General features: G+C 46.4%; 1 protein-coding gene across 1 annotated transcript in view; it reads left to right on the forward strand.

The window, feature by feature from the left end:
• LOC138666567 (zinc finger protein 850-like) overlaps positions 1 to 24,141 on the forward strand; it is a 74,601-nt gene that overhangs the window by 4,272 nt on the left and 46,188 nt on the right. The window contains exons 2-6 of the mRNA XM_069754772.1: positions 10,299 to 10,448; positions 10,578 to 10,757; positions 10,841 to 10,964; positions 11,048 to 11,145; positions 11,341 to 11,431. Of these exons, the coding sequence (XP_069610873.1) occupies positions 10,371 to 10,448; positions 10,578 to 10,757; positions 10,841 to 10,964; positions 11,048 to 11,145; positions 11,341 to 11,431 (571 nt within the window). The 5' untranslated portion in view covers positions 10,299 to 10,370. The remainder of the gene's footprint in view (positions 1 to 10,298; positions 10,449 to 10,577; positions 10,758 to 10,840; positions 10,965 to 11,047; positions 11,146 to 11,340; positions 11,432 to 24,141) is intronic.

A 24,141-nucleotide genomic window follows, 5' to 3' on the forward strand; every position in this document is an offset into this window, starting at 1 on the left:
TAAGAGGGAGACCGATTGGAAGAGAGTTGCAGTAGTCCAGACGAGAATGAATAAGAGCGACAGTAAGAGTCTTAGCAGTTTCAAAGGTATAGGATATAGGGAGTAAAGGAAAGTTCGGTGTCGAATATGACCCCAAGACAGCGGGCATGCTGCTTGGGAGTTATGGTTGAACCCTCCAGGGTTATTTCGATGTTAGGTAGAGTGAGGTTAGTAGAGGGGAGAAACACAAGAAGTTCAGTTTTGGAGAGATTTAGTTTCAGATAGAGGGAGGACATGATGTTAGAGACAGCAGACAGACAATCCTTGGTATTTTGAATTAGGGTAGGGGTGATGTCGGGGTAAGAAGTGTATAATTGGGTGTCGTCAGCATAGAGATGATACTGGAACCCAAGTCTGCTGATTGTTTGTCCAATAGGGGCCGTGTAAAGAGAGAAGAGGAGGGGGCCTAGGACTGAGCTCTGCGGAACCCCGATAGTAAGGGGACGAAGAGAGGAATTGGAGCCGGCAAAAGGTACAGTGAAGGAGCAGTCAGATAGGTAGGAGGAAAACCAGGAGAGGGCTGTGTCCTTGAGGCCTATAGAGCGGAGCATAGTTAGGAGGAGCTTGTGATCCACAGTTTCAAATGCGGCAGAGATATCCAGGAGAATCAGGAGGGAGCAGTGACCTTTGGATTTAGCTGTTATTAGATCATTAGAGACTTTAGTGAGGGCAGTTTCAGTGGAGTGTAAAGAGCGGAAACCAGATTGTAAGGGCTCGAGAAGAGAGTTGTCCGAGAGAGGGCGGATTAGATGGGAGTGGACCAAGCGTTCCAGGAGTTTAGAGATGAAAGAAAGGTTAGAGACAGGTTTGTAGCTAGCAGTGCAGTTCTGGTACAGGGATGGCTTTTTAAGTAAAGGGGTTATGATGGCATGTTTAAATGAGGAGGGAATGATACCCGAAGAAAGAGAGAGGTTAAATATTTTAGTCAGGTGAGTGGTGACCACTGGTGAGAGAGACTGCAGGAGATGTGAAGGAATGGGGTCACTGTTGCAGGTTGTAGGTCGAGCAGAAGCAGGGAGCTTGGAAACTTCTCCTCTGATAGACACATACAACCCAACTATGAAAGACGGGAAAGAAGGAAACTCGTATTACATAGTACAGTGCCGTTTCTTTATCCCCACACACAGTATAATGTTCCCACAGTACTACCATTCCCCCACACACAGTATAATGTTCCCACACCACCGCCATCCCCCCACACAGTATAATGTTCCCCCAGTACTGCCATCCCCCCACACACAGTATAATGTTCCCCCAGTACTGTCATCCCCCCACACACAGTATAATGTTCCTCCAGTACTGCCATCCCACACACAGTATAATGCTCCCCCAGTACTCCCATCCCCCCACACAAAGTATAATGTTCCCACCGTACCGCCATCCCCCCCACACAGTATAATGTTCCCCCAGTACCTCCATCCGCCCACACACATTATAATGTTCCCACAGTACTGCCATCCCCCCACACGCAGTATAATGTTCCCCCAGTACCTCCATCCCCCCCACACAGTATAATGTTCCCCCAGTACCTCCATCCCCCCACACACATTATAATGTTCCCACAGTACTGCCATCCCCCCACACGCAGTATAATGTTCCCCCAGTACCGCCATCCCCCCCACACAGTATAATGTACCCACAGTACCGCCATCCCCCACACACAGTATAATGTTCCCCACAGTACCGCCATCTCCCACACAATATAATGCTCTTCCAGTACCGCCATCCCCCCACATACAGTATAATGTTTCATGTTCCCACAGTACCGCCATCCCCCACAAACAGTATAATGTCCCCCAGTATGCCATCCACCCCACACAGTATAATGTTCCCACAGTACCGCCATCGCCCCACACACAGTATAATGTCCCCCAGTACCGCCATCCCCCCACACACAGTATAATGTCCCCCAGTACTGCCATCCCCCCACACACAGTATAATGTTCCCACAGTACCGCCATCCCTTACACACAATATAATGACCCCCAGTACCGCCATCCCACCACACAGTATAATGTTCCCCCAGTTCTACCATCCCCCCACACAGTATAATGTTCCCACAGTACCCCCATCCCCCACACACTGTATAATGTTCCCACAGTACCGCCATCCCCCCACACACAGTATAATGATCCCACACCACCGCCATCCCCCCACATACAGTATAATGTTCCCCCAGTACTGCCATCCCCCCCACACAGTATAATGTGACCCCAGTACCGCCATCCCCCACACACAGTATAATGTTCCCACAGTACCGCTATCCCCCCACACACAGTATAATGTTCCCACACCATCGCCATCCCCTCACACACAGTATTATGTTCCCCCAGTACTGCCATCCCCCCACACACAGTGTAATGTTCCTCCAGTACTGCCATCACTCCACACAGTATGTTCCCACAGTACCCCCATCCCCCACACACAGTATAATGTTCCCACAGTACCGCCATCCCCCACACACAGTATAATGATCCCCCAGTACCACCATCCCTCCACACAGTATAATGCTCCCCAGTACCGCCATCCCCCCACACACAGTATAATGTTCCTACAGTACAGCCATCCCCCACACACAGTATAATGTTCCCACAGTACAGCCATTCCTGTTATGATCTGGTGGTTTAGGAGCAACATGGAACGAGCTCTGAAGGAAGTGGTATCTGTACTGACCGCAGTCCCTAAGCTCAACACAACACTAGAAGTAGCCGTGGGATGCTCCTAACTCTCCCTAGGCATCTCGTCACAGCCTAAGAGCTAACTACCCCTAAAGATAGAAGCAGGAAAACTATCTTGCCTCAGAGAAAATCCCCAAAGGATAGATTAGCCCCCCACAAATAATGACTGTGAGTGGAGAGGGAAAGGACATACACAGAATGAAACCAGGATGAGCACAGGAGGCCAGTCTAGCTAGATAGATAGGACAGGATGGAATACTGTGCGGTCAGTATAAAACACTACAAAAATCCACTCAGAGATTACAAAAATCTCCACACCTGACTAAAGGTGTGGAGGGTAAATCTGCTTCCCAGAGCTTCCAGCAACACAGAGTTAATTCATACTGATAAGCTGGACAAACATAGAAAGCACAGAACGGATAAGTCCACAATCTGTGGACAGAAAAGAGCAAGCAAGAACTTAGCTTTGCTGAACTGGTCAGGATAACAGGGAAATCCAAAGAGATGTGAATCCAACCAGGAACCATTTACAAGTGGCACTGGCTGAAGGAAAGAGCCAGGCATAAATAGCCGAGCAGAAAAGACAATCAGTAGAAGCAGCTGCTGACAGCTAAATCCAAGGAGCAGCCATACCACTTGAAACCACAAGAGGGAGCCCAAGAGCAGAACTCACAAAAGTGCCACTTACAACCACCGGAGGGAGCCCAAGAGCGGAATTCACAACACATTCCCCCCACACAGTATAATGTTCCCACAGTACCCCCATCCCCCCACACACTGTATAATGTTCCCACAGTACCGCCATCCCCCCACACACAGTGTAATGATCCCACACCACCGCCATCCCCCCACATACAGTATAATGTTCCCCCAGTACTGCCATCCCCCCCCACACAGTATAATGTTCCCCCAGTACCGCCATCCCCCACACACAGTATAATGCTCCCCCAGTACTGCCATCCCCCCACACACTATAATGTTCACACAGTACCCCCATCACCCCACACACAGTATAATGTGCCCCCGGTACTGCCATCCCCCCCACACACAGTATAATGTTCCTCCAGTGCCGCCATCCCCAACACACAGTATAATGCTCCCCAGTACTGCCATCCCCCCACACAGTATGTTCCCACAGTACCCCCATCCCCCACACACATTATAATGTTCCCTCAGTACCGCCATCCCCCCAACACAGTATAATGATCCCCCAGTACCACCATCCCCCCACACAGTATAATGCTCCCCCAGTACTGCCATCCCCCCCACACAGTATAATGTTCCCACAGTACAGCCATCCCCCACACACAGTATAATGTTCCCACAGTACAGCCATCCCTCACACACAGTATAATGTTCCCACAGTACAGCCATCCCCCCCACACAGTATAATATCCCCCAGTACCAACATCCCCACACACACAGTATAATGTTCCCCCAGTACCACCATCCCCCCACACACAGTATAATGTTCCCACACCATCGCCATCCCCTCACACACAGTATTATGTTCCCCCAGTACTGCCATCCCCCCACACACAGTGTAATGTTCCTCCAGTACTGCCATCACTCCACACAGTATGTTCCCACAGTACCCCCATCCCCCACACACAGTATAATGTTCCCACAGTACCGCCATCCCCCCACACACAGTATAATGTTCCCCCAGTACTGCCATCCCCCCACACACTATAATGTTCACACAGTACCCCCATCACCCCACACACAGTATAATGTGCCCCCGGTACTGCCATCCCCCCCACACACAGTATAATGTTCCTCCAGTGCCGCCATCCCCAACACACAGTATAATGCTCCCCAGTACTGCCATCCCCCCACACAGTATGTTCCCACAGTACCCCCATCCCCCACACACATTATAATGTTCCCTCAGTACCGCCATCCCCCCAACACAGTATAATGATCCCCCAGTACCACCATCCCCCCACACAGTATAATGCTCCCCCAGTACTGCCATCCCCCCCACACAGTATAATGTTCCCACAGTACAGCCATCCCCCACACACAGTATAATGTTCCCACAGTACAGCCATCCCTCACACACAGTATAATGTTCCCACAGTACAGCCATCCCCCCCACACAGTATAATATCCCCCAGTACCAACATCCCCACACACACAGTATAATGTTCCCCCAGTACCACCATCCCCCCACACACAGTATAATGTTCCCACACCATCGCCATCCCCTCACACACAGTATTATGTTCCCCCAGTACTGCCATCCCCCCACACACAGTGTAATGTTCCTCCAGTACTGCCATCACTCCACACAGTATGTTCCCACAGTACCCCCATCCCCCACACACAGTATAATGTTCCCACAGTACCGCCATCCCCCCACACACAGTATAATGTTCCCCCAGTACCACCATCCCCCCACACAGTATAATGCTCCCCAGTACCGCCATCCCCCACACACAGTATAATGTTCCTACAGTACAGCCATCCCCCACACACAGTATAATGTTCCCACAGTACAGCCATTCCCCACACATAGTATAATGTTTCCACAGTACAGCCATCTCCCACACAGTATAATGTCCCCCAGTACCGCCATCCCCCACACACAGTGTAATGTTCCCCCAGTACCGCCATACCCCCATACAGAGTATAATGTCCCCTAGTACCGCCATCCCCCACACACAGTATAATGTTCCCACAGAACCGCCATCCCACACACAGTATAATTCTCCCCCAGTACTGCCATCTCCCCCACACACAGTATAATGTTCCCACAGTACCGCCACCCACAACATTAAGTATAATGTTCCCACAGTACTGCCATCCCCCCCACACAGTATAATGTCCCCCAGTACCGCCATCCCCCCACACACAGTATAATGTTCCCACAGTACAGCCATCCCCCACACACAGTATAATGTTCCCACAGTACAGCCATCCCTCACACACAGTATAATGTTCCCACAGTACAGCCATCCCCCACACACAGTATAATATCCCCCAGTACCAACATCCCCACACACACAGTATAATGTTCCCCCAGTACCACCATCCCCCCACACACAGTATAATGTCGCCCAGTATGCCATCCACCACACACAGTATAATGTTCCCACAGTACCGCCATCCCCCCACACACAGTATAATGTTCCCACACCATCGCCATCCCCTCACACACAGTATTATGTTCCCCCAGTACCACCATCCCCCCACACACAGTATAATGTCGCCCAGTATGCCATCCACCACACACAGTATAATGTTCCCACAGTACCGCCATCCCCCCACACACAGTATAATGTTCCCACACCATCGCCATCCCCCCCACACACAGTATAATGTTCCTCCAGTGCCGCCATCCCCAACACACAGTATAATGCTCCCCAGTACTGCCATCCCCCCACACAGTATGTTCCCACAGTACCCCCATCCCCCACACACATTATAATGTTCCCTCAGTACCGCCATCCCCCCAACACAGTATAATGATCCCCCAGTACCACCATCCCCCCACACAGTATAATGCTCCCCCAGTACTGCCATCCCCCCCACACAGTATAATGTTCCCACAGTACAGCCATCCCCCACACACAGTATAATGTTCCCACAGTACAGCCATCCCTCACACACAGTATAATGTTCCCACAGTACAGCCATCCCCCCCACACAGTATAATATCCCCCAGTACCAACATCCCCACACACACAGTATAATGTTCCCCCAGTACCACCATCCCCCCACACACAGTATAATGTTCCCACACCATCGCCATCCCCTCACACACAGTATTATGTTCCCCCAGTACTGCCATCCCCCCACACACAGTGTAATGTTCCTCCAGTACTGCCATCACTCCACACAGTATGTTCCCACAGTACCCCCATCCCCCACACACAGTATAATGTTCCCACAGTACCGCCATCCCCCCACACACAGTATAATGTTCCCCCAGTACCACCATCCCCCCACACAGTATAATGCTCCCCAGTACCGCCATCCCCCACACACAGTATAATGTTCCTACAGTACAGCCATCCCCCACACACAGTATAATGTTCCCACAGTACAGCCATTCCCCACACATAGTATAATGTTTCCACAGTACAGCCATCTCCCACACAGTATAATGTCCCCCAGTACCGCCATCCCCCACACACAGTGTAATGTTCCCCCAGTACCGCCATACCCCCATACAGAGTATAATGTCCCCTAGTACCGCCATCCCCCACACACAGTATAATGTTCCCACAGAACCGCCATCCCACACACAGTATAATTCTCCCCCAGTACTGCCATCTCCCCCACACACAGTATAATGTTCCCACAGTACCGCCACCCACAACATTAAGTATAATGTTCCCACAGTACTGCCATCCCCCCCCCACAGTATAATGTCCCCCAGTACCGCCATCCCCCCACACACAGTATAATGTTCCCACAGTACAGCCATCCCCCACACACAGTATAATGTTCCCACAGTACAGCCATCCCTCACACACAGTATAATGTTCCCACAGTACAGCCATCCCCCACACACAGTATAATATCCCCCAGTACCAACATCCCCACACACACAGTATAATGTTCCCCCAGTACCACCATCCCCCCACACACAGTATAATGTCGCCCAGTATGCCATCCACCACACACAGTATAATGTTCCCACAGTACCGCCATCCCCCCACACACAGTATAATGTTCCCACACCATCGCCATCCCCTCACACACAGTATTATGTTCCCCCAGTACCACCATCCCCCCACACACAGTATAATGTCGCCCAGTATGCCATCCACCACACACAGTATAATGTTCCCACAGTACCGCCATCCCCCCACACACAGTATAATGTTCCCACACCATCGCCATCCCCTCACACACAGTATTATGTTCCCCCAGTACTGCCATCCCCCCACACACAGTGTAATGTTCCTCCAGTACTGCCATCACTCCACACAGTATGTTCCCACAGTACCCCCATCCCCCACACACAGTATAATGTTCCCACAGTACCGCCATCCCCCCACACACAGTATAATGATCCCCCAGTACCACCATCCCCCCACACAGTATAATGCTCCCCAGTACCGCCATCCCCCACACACAGTATAATGTTCCTACAGTACAGCCATCCCCCACACACAGTATAATGTTCCCACAGTACAGCCATTCCCCACACATAGTATAATGTTTCCACAGTGCAGCCATCTCCCACACAATATAATGTCCCCCAGTACCGCCATCCCCCACACACAGTGTAATGTCCCCCCAGTACCGCCATACCCCCATACAGAGTATAATGTCCCCTAGTACCGCCATCCCCCACACACAGTATAATGTTCCCACAGAACCGCCATCCCACACACAGTATAATGCTCCCCCAGTACTGCCATCTCCCCCACACACAGTATAATGTTCCCACAGTACCGCCACCCACAACATTAAGTATATTGTTCCCACAGTACTGCCATCCCCCCCACACAGTATAATGTCCCCCAGTACCGCCATCCCCCCACACACAGTATAATGTTCCCACAGTAACGCCACCCCCAAACACAGTATAAAGTCCCCCAGTACCGCCATCCCCCCACACACAGTATAATGTTCCCACAGTACCCCCATCCCCCCACACACAGTATAATTTTCCCACAGTACCGCCATCCCCCACACACAATATAATGACCCCCAGTACCGCCATCCCACCACACAGTATAATGTTCCCCCAGTTCTACCATCCCCCCACACAGTATAATGTTCCTACAGTACCCCCATCCCCCCACACACAGTATAATGTTCCCACAGTACCGCCATCCCCCACACAGAGTATAATGTCCCCCAGAACCGCCATCCCCCCACACACAGTATAATGTTTTCACAGTTACCCCATCCCCCCACACACAGTATAATGTCCCCCAGTACCGCCATCCCTCCACACACAGTATGTTTCCACAGTACTGCCATCCCCCCACACACAGTATGTTCCCACAGTACCGCCATCCCACCACACAGTATAATGTTCCACGAGTACCGCCATCCCCCACACACAGTATAATGTTCCCACAGTGCAGCCATCCTCCACACACAGTATAATGTTCCCACAGTACCGCCATCCCCCCACACAGTATAATGTTCCCCCAGTACTGCCACCCCCCCCCCCACACACATGAGAAAATGCCATAAAACATCATATCCACAGAAATACAATACCCTCATAAAACACTATATATGGAGATTTTGACACTAAATATCTCCTGTCTGTGATGTTCTTACAAATATTCTGTTATAAATGCCTGAAACTTCTGTGTGTTAATCGCACATGAGATCTAGGTCCAAGAGATGAACATAGAAGTTTAAAACGCATCATCTACAGCAGGGGAGGACATCAGAGTGAAATACATATAATCTCAGCAAACAATATAAGGGCAGTGCAAAGTCTATATACAACAATAGCAATAACAGTGTTGGGAAGTAGAGACACACACCGACCCATAAGTGTCCTCTCTTGCTGGAATGGCCCCAGCCCTGCCTTCCTCTGGGGGTGGGCTGTGGATGATGCAATTGAAACTACTGTGTTAATCTTTTGGGCCTAGACTTATTTTATCTAATAAAGATTTAGTTACTTTCTACATAGCTGTCGACTCATAACCATGTCTTTCTTTTTTTTATGTGTAGTCTAAAGAATATAGGTTTAGTAGATGTCGGAAATAAAAAAAATAATGTAGTAAAGATAGTAGGACATTAATGATTCCACACTACTCCTGTGCCACCACTGCTTGAGTCCTCCACCATTCTCTGTATTTTCTGGTCAGTCCTGCTGAACATGTGGTTCCTACAGCCAATCCGTTGTCGAAACAGTGGCCATCATAGCCAGTGATTGGGAGCATGGAGGAGATGACTTGGTCAGCAACTCAACTTATGTACCAATCCGTACGAGACAAGAGAGAATAGAACATCTACACGTTCTATCTCCTGATACAATTACTGGTGATAATAAGGGAAATCATATTATTACCCAGCAGATCTGTGCAAAGTGTGGCCCATGGGACTCATGTGGCCCTTCAGATGTTCCTGTGTGGACCAGGACAGCCAAAGGGCGGGACTCAGTAGCACCCTACACTCTCATTTTTGTTAGCATCTACATCCTCGGGATGCAGATACTGCTGAAAACAATGATGGACCAGGGAGCTATGTAGGGACATCATACTGTTTGAGGGACTAGAGAGCTGTGTGGGGACATCATATTGTGTTGTAAGCTGTTGATTAAGGTACAAAGGCTGAATAACAGGCCCAGAATAATTTGATGCTTTATATAATCTTTATAAAAAGCAGTAAATTATGGGGATTTTTTAGCTGCTACATTGAAGAACACTTTACCTTAATTAACAGTAGCAGCGAGTCATCAGACATAATTCTGCTCAAGATTAAGAGATTGATTCAAAACAATATAAATGAGCAGAATTAAATTTACCCTGTTAGATCGGACCTCCACAACAATCACACAAGTCTTTGATGTTGCCCCATGGAAAAATTAATTGCCCAACCCTGTTACACAGGATTCTTTATGATGTTACATCTGTTCTTCTTCTTCATATTCAGGTCCCTACAATATCGGATCCTCTCAGTGGAGATCTTCTATAGAAGAGAATTTTTCTGGTTTACACATCAAGGATGGATAGCGACAGGGAGAAGATGGTGGAGAGGATATTACACCTCACCCTAGAGATCCTCTTTCGGCTTACTGGAGAGGTGAGCGATTCTGATGACGTCACATTACATCATTCTTATCTATGGGAATAACAGATGGACAGAACTGGAGAGATGAGGACTCTGGAAATGTCTGTAGTGAGATTTATTAATGTGTCTCTCCATAACCAGGATTACACAGTAGTGAAGAAGACCTCTAGTGAGCACTGTCAGGCCCCTGTGTTTGAGGAATCGGGAAGAGCCCTGAGCCCAATCACGGGTTCTCCACCTCACCCCCTGATACATGAAGATATCAATGACCAGAAGATCCTAGAACTCACCTACAAGATGATTGAGCTGCTGACTGGAGAGGTGACACTGCTGGGAATGCTGGGACATTATACAGTAACGCTATTAATTGATAGGGGGGATGACAGTATCATTGTATGTGTTAGGTTCCTATAAGGTGTCAGGATGTCACCGTCTATTTTTCCATGGAGGAGTGGGAGTATTTAGAAGGACACAAAGATCTGTACAAGGACATCATAATGGAGGTTCCCCAGCCCCTCACATCACCAGGTAATAGACAGGACTAAATACACACGGCCTATAATTTTCTTTATGTAAAGAATTAATTCAGTCCCTGTATATGTTTCCTCCAGTTCTATCTAGTAAGAGGACAACACCAGAGAGATATCCCCGTCCTCTTCTTCCACAAGTCTGTAAGCAAGAAAATCCAGATGTTCCTCAGGATCATCAGGTAGATGGAGAGGTGTCATGAGATCTCCCCTATGATGTGTAGACGGCTGTGAAGGTCTTGTGTTCAGTCTTGTTTTATCCACCAGTATTATATGTTTTATACTCGTGTAATGAGAACGGTGGAGATGGCAGGATTAGAGCTGATCATAGATGTGACTTCTCCATCTGTCTGTGACTTTTACAATATTTGTTTCAGGGTGAAGATCTGACCCATATTAATACTACAGAGACATCTGTGAGGAGTGGTGAGCGGTGTAAAGAGGAGCTTCCTACATATGACTACTCAGGTGAGTAGTAAGCACTAAATGCAGATAAGTTACAGATTCCTCTCAGTCACTGGCTGTGGCTGTTTTAACGGTTGTGTAGTCCAGCTGTTTCCCAATCATGTTATCACCATTTTGCATATAGACCACAATATAGTCCTCCACCCGAAATTGTTCACATCATTTGGGCCCTGTAGAAGCTCTGGACAAAACGCACGTCGGGGTGGAGGGGGAAATCCTTGCCTCCCCTACTCCCTTTTTACGTGGTCTGCAAAGGATATTGAGGTCATTTGTCATAGTTCTTCATGTTATCACCTTGACCTGGCTACATATTATATTTCTAAAGGCACGTATGCTTATAACATTACTACGTATTACTGTCTGTATGTACTATGCAAATGGCCATTTCTTTTTACCAGTAATGTTGCTGTGATCACGTATGTAGATTCAGGATATAATTAACGGTATATCTTTTTATGGTGATACAAATTATTATTTAGGGTTTAGGTTAGGGTCCCCTTACTGGACACTTTGTTGTATTGTCTTTTGTGCCTTTCTTTGCATTTTTGAATATTACAATAAAATTTTGAAGAATTTATTTATATTGTTACACGGTTCTCTTTTCGTGCCCTGTTTGTAACATTAGTCTGTATTTAGTTATATGTCATTTTGAAGTGCCAATACCTTATCGTTTGGATATTTTTGTAGATATAAAGGTAATAAGTAGTACTAAAATTTAAGGCACGTATGCTTATAACATTACTACGTATTACTGTCTGTATGTACTATGCAAATGGCCATTTCTTTTTACCAGTAATGTTGCTGTGATCACGTATGTAGATTCAGGATATTATTAACGGTATATCTTTTTATGGTGATACAAATTATAATTTAGGGTTTAGGTTAGGGTCCCCTTACTGGACACTTTGTTGTATTGCCTTTTGTGCCTTTCTTTGCATTTTTGAATATTACAATAAAATTTTGAAGAATTTATTTATATTGTTACACGGTTCTCTTTTCGTGCCCTGTTTGTAACATTAGTCTGTATTTAGTTATATGTCATTTTGAAGTGCCAATACCTTATCGTTTGGATATTTTTGTAGATATAAAGGTAATAAGTAGTACTAAAATTTAACTTTTAGTATAAATAATTTAAAAAAGGACTAACAACATCCAAATGACAGAAAATTGCTGCGGACAATTTCTAACCTCCTGCTGAGCCTAGTTTGGGTGAAATGCAAGTTTTAACAAGCTACACATCTAATAAGACACATATAATAAGTAACGCTTTCCTTCTGTCTTGATATACTGGCATGCTTAATGTTTTTATCCACATTATATGTGGGGCAGGTTTATATTACCAGTATTTGGGGCCTGTGTTGTCTAAGTGTGGGGCTATAGGTGTCACAGCTCCGTGTATTAATTCTGCAGGGTGAGCTGCACACAGCAGCAAAGGAGCTGAGCTAAACACAGGGTACTAACCTAGTAACCTACAGGACCTTAGACATGTGACACAGGTGAAGGAGGTCAGGGGGCGGAGCCAGACATCAGGGAACACAGAAGGGATAAACCCTAGAGAGTTATCAAACAAGCAAAGATCGGAGCCAGGAGATCACGAGGTACCAAAGGGGAGAGACCGAGGATAGTCAGAAGCAAAACCAGAGGTCAGAAATCCAGAATAGCAAACAGGGTAACGCATGGAGAGCAAGATAAACACTATGCAATCTGGACACACACTTCAGGGGTCAAGCACACAGACTAAATCAGAACATATGGCTGACAGATAAACCCAGCTAGGAGTGAGTATAAATACCCCTCCCATCTTGAAAGAGAGGCCAACAACATTAACCCTGAGAGAACAGGACATTAACCATGTCCTAACTGTGAAAATAGGTTTTGTTCCTGTAGACAGTTATACTCTCCCTGGGATAATTAATTTAAAATAGAGCTTCCCAGGGATAGGTGCCTTGGAATGGGAGTGCTATATCTGCTGTCAAGTAGGGTGCCAACCTCCAATGTCTAGACTAGGTGACAGTTATAGTTTCAAATAGGGGTCCTGTTTATCTTATCTTGAATTAATTACGATATATCAGGGCTATGCACCTAGGTTTACTCTTTCAAGAATTTACTAAAACCTGTTTACCCATTGCCATTCTGTGCCCTCTTGCCCCGGTTGTTTATCTGTAACTAACCCCAAAGTTGATGTGAGTGGATGCTTGTCAACACTTATCTAGGACTTCCCAGGGCAGTGAAGGATAGCGACCGAGGAGCTGGGGCGCCATTTGCATGGTATTTAATTTAGGGTACCAACCTCCTCTGTTAGGTAGGTTTCAAGGCAAAGGCATTGTTTATAGGCATTAGAGTGCACTTTTAATGTGGTGCTTTTTGTTGTTTGGTTGTTGTTAGTCCTTTTTAAATTATTTATATTAAAAGTTAAATTTTACGACTACTCATTACCTTTGTGGGTTCCATTCATGTTAGTCATTTTTTTCTCTGATGAAGACTGTTGAGTATAAATATAAAGAAGTGTAGCACTCAACTTAAGCGGCGATAGATTTGATTTATTTGTAGCACTTGAAGACTGTTGAGTTTGATGATTTCAGTAGATGTGTTGTTGTCTATAGTCACAATTTTTGACTACAGTAGTTAGTGCCAAAAATACTCTTGATTTAACCACTTTCCGTAGCCAGTTTTGCGTTCCTAATCAGGGCCCATTTTTCAAATCTGACATGGATCAATTTATTTGGTTGATAACTTTTGATGCTTCATCTGATACCAGTTCTTCTGAATTTTTTTTTTCTGTGCCACATTTTACTTTATGTTTTTGGTAATTTTAGCTTGATATAGTTTGCATTTATTTTTGAAAATAAGTAAAAATTTCCAAATAATTTAGAAAGATTTGTACATTTCAAAAATTTAATTTTTATTCTCTTAAAACAGAATTATCACAAAGTGGAATGCAATTTTTTTTTCCACTAAAATGTTGATGTAGCCCCATTTTTTTTTCCTAAAGGATAATAGGAAACAAATGAACCTTACTAATTATTTTCCAACTTCTCCTGAATCTGACAATCCCCTATATATGGTTGTACACTACTCTCTGGGCACATGGCAGCACTCAGAAGGGAAGGAGAGCCATTCAGCTATTGTAACACATATTTTGCTGAAATTGTTTTCAGGCACAATGTAACAGGGCACTTTTTGTGGTCACCTGACAGCTCAAAAGATGGCTACCCTGAACAGGCTTTGCACTACTTCGCTTTCCAGACCCAAGGGATTGCATAGATCTGGACTTACCCAGGGACCCTTAGGCTGAAGCCACGGAGTTCACTTCTGTTTGGTGGTTGAAGATTGCAAGAAGAATAGCTAGGTAGCTGGGTCAGCACCACCAGGGCAGAGAAATTGCAAAATTTGAAGATGAGGTAGTCCGTTAAAAGGCCGGAGTCACAACAGGAAACAAATACACAAACCAGGAGCTGAGGACACAGGACTAAACACTGAAACCCCAAAGCAAATCCAAAACGGAATCCTAGACAGCAAAAAAAAAAAAAAAAACACAAGGATCCCTAAAATATAACTTTTAATCGGTAAAGTTAAAACCTATTTGTTCCAAATTTAAAGACATTGTCATATAAATTACCACAGGAAAGTATCAAGATATGGACTATATGACCCTGTCAGGTGCCCTAATACTGGTCCCTACCTGACTGCGGAGGTTGGCACACTAAGTTTCAGCGGTAGGCGCCCCTGCTTCACGGCGGCTAGCCCTGATAGCCCTATACAATCCCTATGATCACTAAAAAGTCTTGTCCCAATATATTCATTACCCAACAAAGTGAAAAAAATAGAAAAACTCAAAAAAATAGAAAAAATAAAGAAGGAAAAATCAGAAAAACATAACTCAGCAAAAAACACAAAAATTTGTTTTTTGCCCCAAATAAACCCTAAGTGGGGTATTAATATAAATATACAATGGATAATTGGGCAAGAAAAAAATGTCAATGTCTCATTTATCCAAAATATTCAATAATAAAGGGCCGCTCCAAACGACTCATACAATATTCAAGTCAGCCCTGCGAATACATATATCTGGCAATCAGCATGGTCAAATGACCCTTTAATACCTGGATATTAATAACAGAGCAGTAAACCCAAAAACAAAAACATCCCACAGAGATCATTAGGCATATTTCCATACATATACACTTAGATGGCGACACCCCATTTTCATTAATCAATCTGTGCAATACACAAAGCACTTTTACTCATCTGATTCCCAATGTTCCATCTCAAGTGCTGGGGGCATCCATTCTGCCAAGTCACCTAAGAGACCTCCGATGGGGATGTCATCCCTAGTTATACCCGACGCGTTTCCACTTGAAGATAGCGGTGGACAGATTCCACCTTGAGATCAAGGATAGGAAACATAAACGATTCCTCAAAGATAGTGCTGAGTTTAAGGAGAAACGGGCCTATCCCTCACTGCAGGTGACCCAAACATTAAACACTGAAGTATCATCCTCAGATATTGAGTCTTCTGACGTGGACTCAGTCTCAAGAGTTTTCTTACCTAGACAACATCCAAGGACTAGGGGACGCGGGAAGCGAGACCCGAGATGGCAAACTCGCAGTACAGAGAGGGGTTATCCCTCTGCCTCCTCCTCATCCTCTTTTTTAGAGGCCCGAGGGACTCTCCCTTACTATCTGAGGAATTGGACCCCTATAAGCCAACCAAAATAGAGGCTGTTGAAGACAAAAACCAGATCATGAATTTCTCCTCTTATGACTTGACATCTATAGAGAAGAGGGTCTTGTCCCTGGGCCTCAACTTTGTTCCGACCACGAGATTTGACCCATTTAATTGGGTTAAGGACCTTAATCTGTTCACCAGAAAATTGAAATGGAGACTTTTTTCAGAAAAACGATTTACAGAAATGCCAACAACTAGGCATCTCTTATACTGATCTCGCTGACTTGGAAGTATTGGAGGATCTTGTGGAGGAAGGGTCCCGGATGTTGGGTGAGGGCCCATTTTCTGAGCTAAAGTCTACTAGTAAAAAGATGCCTCCTCCAAGTGATTATGGTAGCATTGAAATTTTTCAAAAGCTGGTGACGGATGAGATCAATAAGATAAACCCAGGCCTTGACTCAACTTTTCCCAATCAGTCTAGTATCGAGAGGAGGGCGTTGGAAGCCCTCAAGAACAACTACTCGATTAAGCCTTCAGATAAAGGCGGCAATATTGTTGTGATGGACAATAAGGGATATGTGGATATGTGTTCGGCTATCGTGTCTGATAGGTGCTCCTACGAGATTCTCAGGCGTGATCCAACGAAGGAGTTTATGCAGGAGCTCTCAGGGATTTTAACATCGGCCCTACAACAAAGACTTATTTCTAAAAGTGAATTTGATTTCCTTTTACCTAAGTCCCCGACTACAGCAACATTTTATGCACTACCAAAGGTGCATAAGGGCACCACCCCATTGAGAGGACGTCCCATCGTATCGGGTATGGGTGCCCTTACCCAGAACTGTAGCATTTACTTGGACAAATTGTTGCGTCCATTTGTGCGGGCCCTACCCTCTTACATTATGGACATAGGTGACCTCACCAAATTAGAAGGCATCACAATAGATTCTGATACCATCATTGCCTCAATAGATGTTGAGGCATTATATAGCAGCATCAGGCATCAAAACTTCTATTTGAGTGGGAGGGGGGTCCGCTTTGGACCACACAATGGATTCCTGATTGAGCTGTTAGGCTTTGTTTTGCAGTGGAATTTTTTTCTCTTTAATGATAAATTTTACCACCAGCTCAGGGGCACAGCATTGGGGAGCCCCTGTGCCCCCACTTATGCTAATTTGCTCCTGGGGTGGTGGGAGGACACTTTTGTGTTTTGGGATGAGGATGAGGTGTGGAGCCCCAGGATTATTTTCTGGGGTCGATATATAGATGACATCCTTGTCCTCTGGAAAGGGGACATCGAGTCCTTTACCAGGTTTATGCGGTACCTCAATAGTAACATCGAGGGTATGACATTCACACATGAGATAGGGATGGATAAAATCACCTTTCTGGATGTCCTCATTTTGAAACAAAGTGATGGCCTCCTAAATACCACCATTTTTCGGAAACCCAAGGCTACAAATAGCCTATTGAGGTGGGAGAGCCACCATCCGTGTCCTTTAAAGAGAGGTATCCCCAAGGGACAGTTCTTCAGACTACTGAGAAACTGTTCGAGGATGGGGGATTTTGAAGCAAAATCCCTTGATTTGAAACATCGATTTAAAGATAGGGGGTATCCGAGCGATATCATTGAGTCCGCGTATCATGCTGCATATAACACCAACCGGGCTTCGTTGTTGGTACCTAAGAGACAGGGGTGGATTAAGGGTAGCCAGGACCCCCGGCTGTTCAGACACTGTGGGCCCCCCCCGGTCATGTGACGGGGGTCATAATATACCCGAACCAGATTATTCCAGAAAAATGGCCGGGTCCTACTCTACTGTAACCTATTAAATATTTGTTAAAATCTGCAATACAATTTGGGTATATTTTGACCAATAATATCACATACAAGGAACAAATACCACCGCACCATGACCAGACCACAAATTACAACCACAGTGATCGAATAATATCACATACAAGAAACAAATACCACCGCACCATGTCAAGACCACATATTACCACCTCTTGGTGACCAAATACCACTTACAAGTGACAAATACCACAACACCATTTCCAGACCACATAGTGACTGAATACTACAATACTGATCAGTAATAAAAACAAACAAACACAATGCTATCACCATAAGTGCCAGTATTCACAGGAGATCTGTACTTAGTATGCAGTGTCTGTGTAGAGGTAATACAGAGATCACTGGTGGTATTATACACAGGAGCTTCGTATATAATGTATAGGTAATACAGTGATCACTAGTGACATTGTACACAGGACCTCTGTATATAGTATACAGTATATAGTGTCAGTGTATAGGTAACACTGACTCACCAGTGACGTCTCTAGGTGAAGTCCTTTATCTTTCATCCAGCACAGACCGCCATCATTTCTTCCAGCCAGGACTCGTTTCTGCAGGAAATAACACAGTTATCTCGAGCTCCGCTTGCAGAACACATTACTTAATTTTTCACAACTTCTACATTACACCACATGAAGAAATAAAGGCGATATAGTGTCACTCTGCACAGTAACAGGACCGCCCCCCCATTTAAAACAGTATACTCAAAAAATAAAATAAATACATCACTGCAGTAATAATATCCCTTAATTAGCCCCTATAGTAATAATATTCCCCACCCTTGCCCCGTGTGTCTCATTCCTGGCTCCAGCCATATGTTCTCCCATCCTGCACTCATGAGTATCCATTCTAGACCATGTGATCTCCCCATCCTGCCCCATCTGTCTCCATCGTATCCATCCTGCCCCATGATCCAATCCTGCCCCATGTCTTTCATTCTGCCCCGTGTCTCCAATCATGCCCCGTGTCTACATTCTGCCCATGCCTTCAGTCCTGCCCCCAGTGTGTCCAGCAATCTGCCCCAGTGTGTCCAGCATATTACCCCCAGTGTGTCCAGCATATTACCCCCAGTGTGTCCAGCATATTACCCCCAGTGTGTCCAGCAATCTGCCCCAGTGTGTCCAGCATAGTACCACCAGTGTGTCCAGCAATCTGCCCCAGTATGTCCAGCATTACCACCAGTGTGTCCAGCAATCTGCCCCAGTATGTCCAGCATTGCCCCCAGTGTGTCCAGCAATCTGCCCCAGTATGTCCAATTGTCCAGCATTGCCCACAGTGTGTCCAGCAATCTGCCCCAGTGTCTCCAGCATTGCCCCAGTGTCTCCAGCAATCATCTGCCCCAGTGTGTCCAGCAGTCATCCCCAGTGTGTCCTCCAGCATTGCCCCAGTGTGTCCAGCAGCATTGCCCCAGTGTCTCCAGCATTGCCCCAGTGTCTCCAGCAATCTTCCCCAGTGTGTCCTCCAGCATTGCCCCAGTGTGTCCAGCAATCTGCCCCAGTGTCTCCAGCATTGCCCCAGTGTCTCCAGCAATCTGCCCCAGTGTGTCCTCCAGCATTGCCCCAGTGTGTCCAGCAGTCTGCCCCAGTGTCTCCAGCATTGCCCCAGTGTCTCCAGCAATCTGCCCCAGTGTCTCCAGCAATCTGCCCCAGTGTGTCCTCCAGCATTGCCCCAGTGTGTCCAGCAATGTGCCCCAGTGTCTCCAGCATTGCCCCAGTGTCTCCAGCAATCTGCCCCAGTGTGTCCTCCAGCATTGCTCCAGTGTGTCCATCAATCTACCCCAGTGTCTCCAGCATTGCCCCCAGTGTCTCCAGCATTGCCCCCAGTGTCTCCAGCAATCTGCCCCAGTGTGTCCTCCAGCATTGCCCCAGTGTGTCCAGCAGTCTGCCCCAGTGTCTCCAGCATTGCCCTAGTGTCTCCAGCATTGCCCCAGTGTCTCCAGCAATCTGCCCCAGTGTCTCCAGCAATCTGCCCCAGTGTGTCCTCCAGCATTGCCCCAGTGTGTCCAGCAATCTGCCCCAGTGTGTCCAGCAATCTGCCCCAGTGTCTCCAGCATTGCCCCAGTGTCTCCAGCATTGCCCCAGTGTCTCCAGCAATCTGCCCCAGTGTCTCCAGCAATCTGCCCCAGTGTGTCCTCCAGCATTGCCCCAGTGTGTCCAGCAATCTGCCCCAGTGTCTCCAGCACTGCCCCAGTGTCTCCAGCATTGCCCCAGTGTCTCCAGCAATCATCTGCCCCAGTGTGTCCTCCAGCATTGCCCCCAGTGTGTCTAGCAATCTGCCCCAGTGTCTCCAGCATTGCCCCAGTGTCTCCAGCAATCTGCCCCAGTGTGTCCTCCAGCATTGCCCCAGTGTGTCCATCAATCTGCCCCAGTGTATCCAACATTGCCCCAGTGTCTCCAGCATTGCCCCAGTGTGTCCTCCAGCATTGCCCTCAGTGTGTGTGTCCAGCAATCTGCCCCAGTGTCTCCAGCATTGCCCCAGTGTGTCCTCCGTTAGGTTATCAAAAAAACAAAACAAAAAACAAACAGAGTCTCCTCACCTGACCAGCGCTCCAGGCGGCGAGCTCCCTCCAGCAGCGCACACTCGCCGGCGACTGACAATCACGTCAGACGCCGGCGACGTGTGCGCTGCGGCCGACTTCAGCTGCCAGCCTCCAATTGGCTGGCGGCTGTTGTTAACTATTGACGTGCGGGCGCCGCAGCGCCAGAAGGGGCCCTTGAGCAGATGAGAAGGGGCCCGATGCGGGCCCCCTCTCTCTGCCCACTGGGTCCGGGGGCACATAAATGCCGGCGGGCAGTCACACTCGGGCGGATTAGCAGAGGCCAGAGGGTCAATCTATGCGGTAGCCCAGGGCCCCCCCACACCACTGGGCCCTGGGCTACCGCCCATATTGACCCTCTGATAATCCGCCCCTGCTAAAAGAAATATCAATATAGAACCTATCACACGCTTAATTGGCACATATGATGACCAATCAGGTAGGATCTACCAAATATTGAAAAAACACTGGCAGATCCTTAGATCGGACCCAGACATCCGCGAACAAATATCCCCACATCCCTCGGTCACTTACAGAAGGGGGAGATCGATAAGAGATATGGTCGTACACAGCCACTATGTACCTCCAAAGAAATCTGGTACTTGGCTGGAGAACAGGTCCATTGGGACTTTTGGATGTGGGCACTGCTCTTTTTGCAAACATGAACTACCCTCAAAAACGTTCAAGAGCTCTGCAATGGGAAGAATCTTCCAGATGAGACACTTTGCAAATTGCAGAACAATGGGAGTGGTATACCTCTGTACCTGTGGGTGTCCCAAAGATTATGTGGGAAAAACCAAATGCGAATTTCATGTACGTGTCGGAGAACATCTAGGGGACATTAAAAATAGCAGAGATACCCCTTTGGCACGACATGTTAATGAGGTACATAGGAGGGACCCCAGCTTGGTGTGTTTCATGGTTATAGAGGTTATCTCCCCTTCAGTTAGGCTAGGTAATTGGAACAGAAGAATTGTACAACAGGAGACGAGATGGATCTACTTAATGAAGTCAGTGAGTCCTTTGAGCCTCAATGAACAGATGTCCTTTACAAGCTTCATCTAAAAACCATGTATTGTCTTATTTATGTATTATGCCTGCCGGGTATATTGTTACCCTAAAAAAGAAAAATGAGCCTGTGACTATAATATTGCGCATCTTTGTTCCTTTTTTTGTGTTTGTTCATGTTCTTTGATTCTTTGATTAGAAAATGTTTTGTTAGAGCGCTTTCTCTGCCTGTACACTATATGGCATGGTATATGGAGTCACTAAAGGGATATACAGTACAGACCAAAAGTTTGGACACACCTTCTCATTTAAAGATTTTTCTGTATTTTCATAACTATGAAAATTGTAAATTCACACTGAAGGCATTAAAACTATCAATTAACACATGTGGAATTATATACTTAACAAAAAAGTGTGAAACAACTGAAAATATGTCTTATAATCTAGGTTCTTCAAAGTAGCCACCTTTTGCTTTGATGACTGCTTTGCACACTCTTGGCATTCTCTTGATGAGCTTCAAGAGGTAGTCACCGGGAATGGTCTTCCAACAATCTTGAAGGAGTTCCCAGAGATGCTTAGCACTTGTTGGCCCTTTTGCCTTCACTCTGCGGTCCAGCTCACCCTAAACCATCAGGTCATCTGGCGTAGCACCCCATCACTCTCCTTCTTGGTCAAATAGCCCTTACACAGCCTGCAGGTGTGTTTGGGGTAAAAATAAATGATGGTCCAACTAAACGCAAACCAGATGGAATAGCATGCCGCTACAAGATGCTGTGGAAGCCATGCTGGTTCAGTATGCCTTCAATTTTGAATAAATCCCCGACAGTCTCACCAGCAAAGCACCCCCACACCATCACACCTCCTCCTCCATGCTTCACGGTGGGAACCAGGCATGTACTGTCAATTCGTTCACCTTTTCTGTGTCACACAAAGACACGGTGGTGGGAACCAAAGATCTCAAATTTGGACTCATCAGACCAAAGCACAGATTTCCACTGGTCTAATGTCCATTCCTTGTGTTCTTTAGCCCAAACAAGTCTCTTCTGTTTGTTGCCTGTTCTTATCAGTGGTTTCCTAGCAGCTATTTTACCATGAAGGCCTGCTGCACAAAGTCTTCTCTTAACAGTTGTTGTAGAGATGTGTCTGCTGCTAGAACTCTGTGTGGCATTGACCTGGTCTCTAATCTGAGCTGCTGTTAACCTGCGATTTCTGAGACCGGTGACTCGGATAAACTTATCCTCAGAAGCAGAGGTGACTCTTGGTCTTCCTTTCCTGGGGCGGTCCTCATGTGAGCCAGGGTCTTTGCAGCACTTGATGGTTTTTGCAACTGCACTTGGGGACACTTTCAAAGTTTTTCCAATTTTTTGGACTTACTGACATTCATTTCTTAAAGTAATGATGGCCACTCGTTTTTCTTTACTTAGCTGCTTTTTTCTTGCCATAATACAAATTCTAACAGTCTATTCAGAAGGACTATCAGCTGTGTATCCACCAGACTTCTGCTTAACACAACTGATGGTCCCAACCCCATTTATAAGGCAAGAAATCCCACTTATTAAACCTGACAGGGCACACCTGTGAAGTGAAAACCATTTCCAATGACTACCTCTTGAAGCTCATCAAGAGAATGCCACAGCAGTCATCAAAGCAAAAGGTGGCTACTTTGAAGAACCTAGAAAATAAGACATATTTTCAGTTGTTTCACACTTTTTTGTTAAGTATATAATTCCACATGTGTTAATTCATAGTTTTGATGCCTTCAGTGTGAATTTACAATTTTCATAGTCATGAAAATACAGAAAAATCTTTAAATGAGAAGGTGTGTCCAAACTTTTGGTCTGTACTGTATGTGGCTAACGTTTTCCGTAATTTAACTATGGAGTAGTGGTGCCAGCTGACTAACTAATAGCAAGTTGTTTTTCCTTGGTAGTGGTGCACATTGAATAGGTTTTTATTGGTGGTAATGACGTTGTTATTTTAGCTTACCTATAACCCTATCATGTGACTAGGGGCGGTTACTTCTATGCAAGACCCGGTGACCCAGCGTCCCTACGGTGTGGAGCGCATGCGCCATGGCTCTAGGGTTAATCCCACATGACGTGCACCAATGTGAGAAGCACGTCACACAAGCCGACTGGAACGCAACTGCGTTCCAGCGACGTGCATTCTGAGTGTGCACTGGTGGGAGGAGACTGGCCCCACGTGTTACGGAATCCGGAAGGGAGGACGGCATATATTCTGTACGGGTAGGTGGCGCTCTCGTACCCTGTCATTATCCGGACGGTCCACACCCCTGATGAACCCCCGCTATTCCCACAGTGGGGAAACGCGTCGGGTATAACTAGGGATGACATCCCCATCGGAGGTCTCTTAGGTGACTTGGCAGAATGGATGCCCCCAGCGCTTGAGATGGAACATTGGGAATCAGATGAGTAAAAGCGCTTTGTGTATTGCACAGATTGATTTATTGATTTTATTGCCCAACATACATTATAATGCCCAGATGCTCTACAAGAGACACACACACCGTAAATTGTGAAGTGGGTTCTTCTTACTATAGCAATGCCAAATACAATGATGCTAAATGTGGTTTGTCCACACTGCAAGGCTCTGAAGTGAGGGGGAGAAATGACTTTGGCAGA

The sequence above is a fragment of the Ranitomeya imitator genome, chromosome 2, assembly GCF_032444005.1.
Source record: "Ranitomeya imitator isolate aRanImi1 chromosome 2, aRanImi1.pri, whole genome shotgun sequence".
Classification (NCBI taxonomy): Eukaryota; Metazoa; Chordata; class Amphibia; order Anura; family Dendrobatidae; genus Ranitomeya; species Ranitomeya imitator.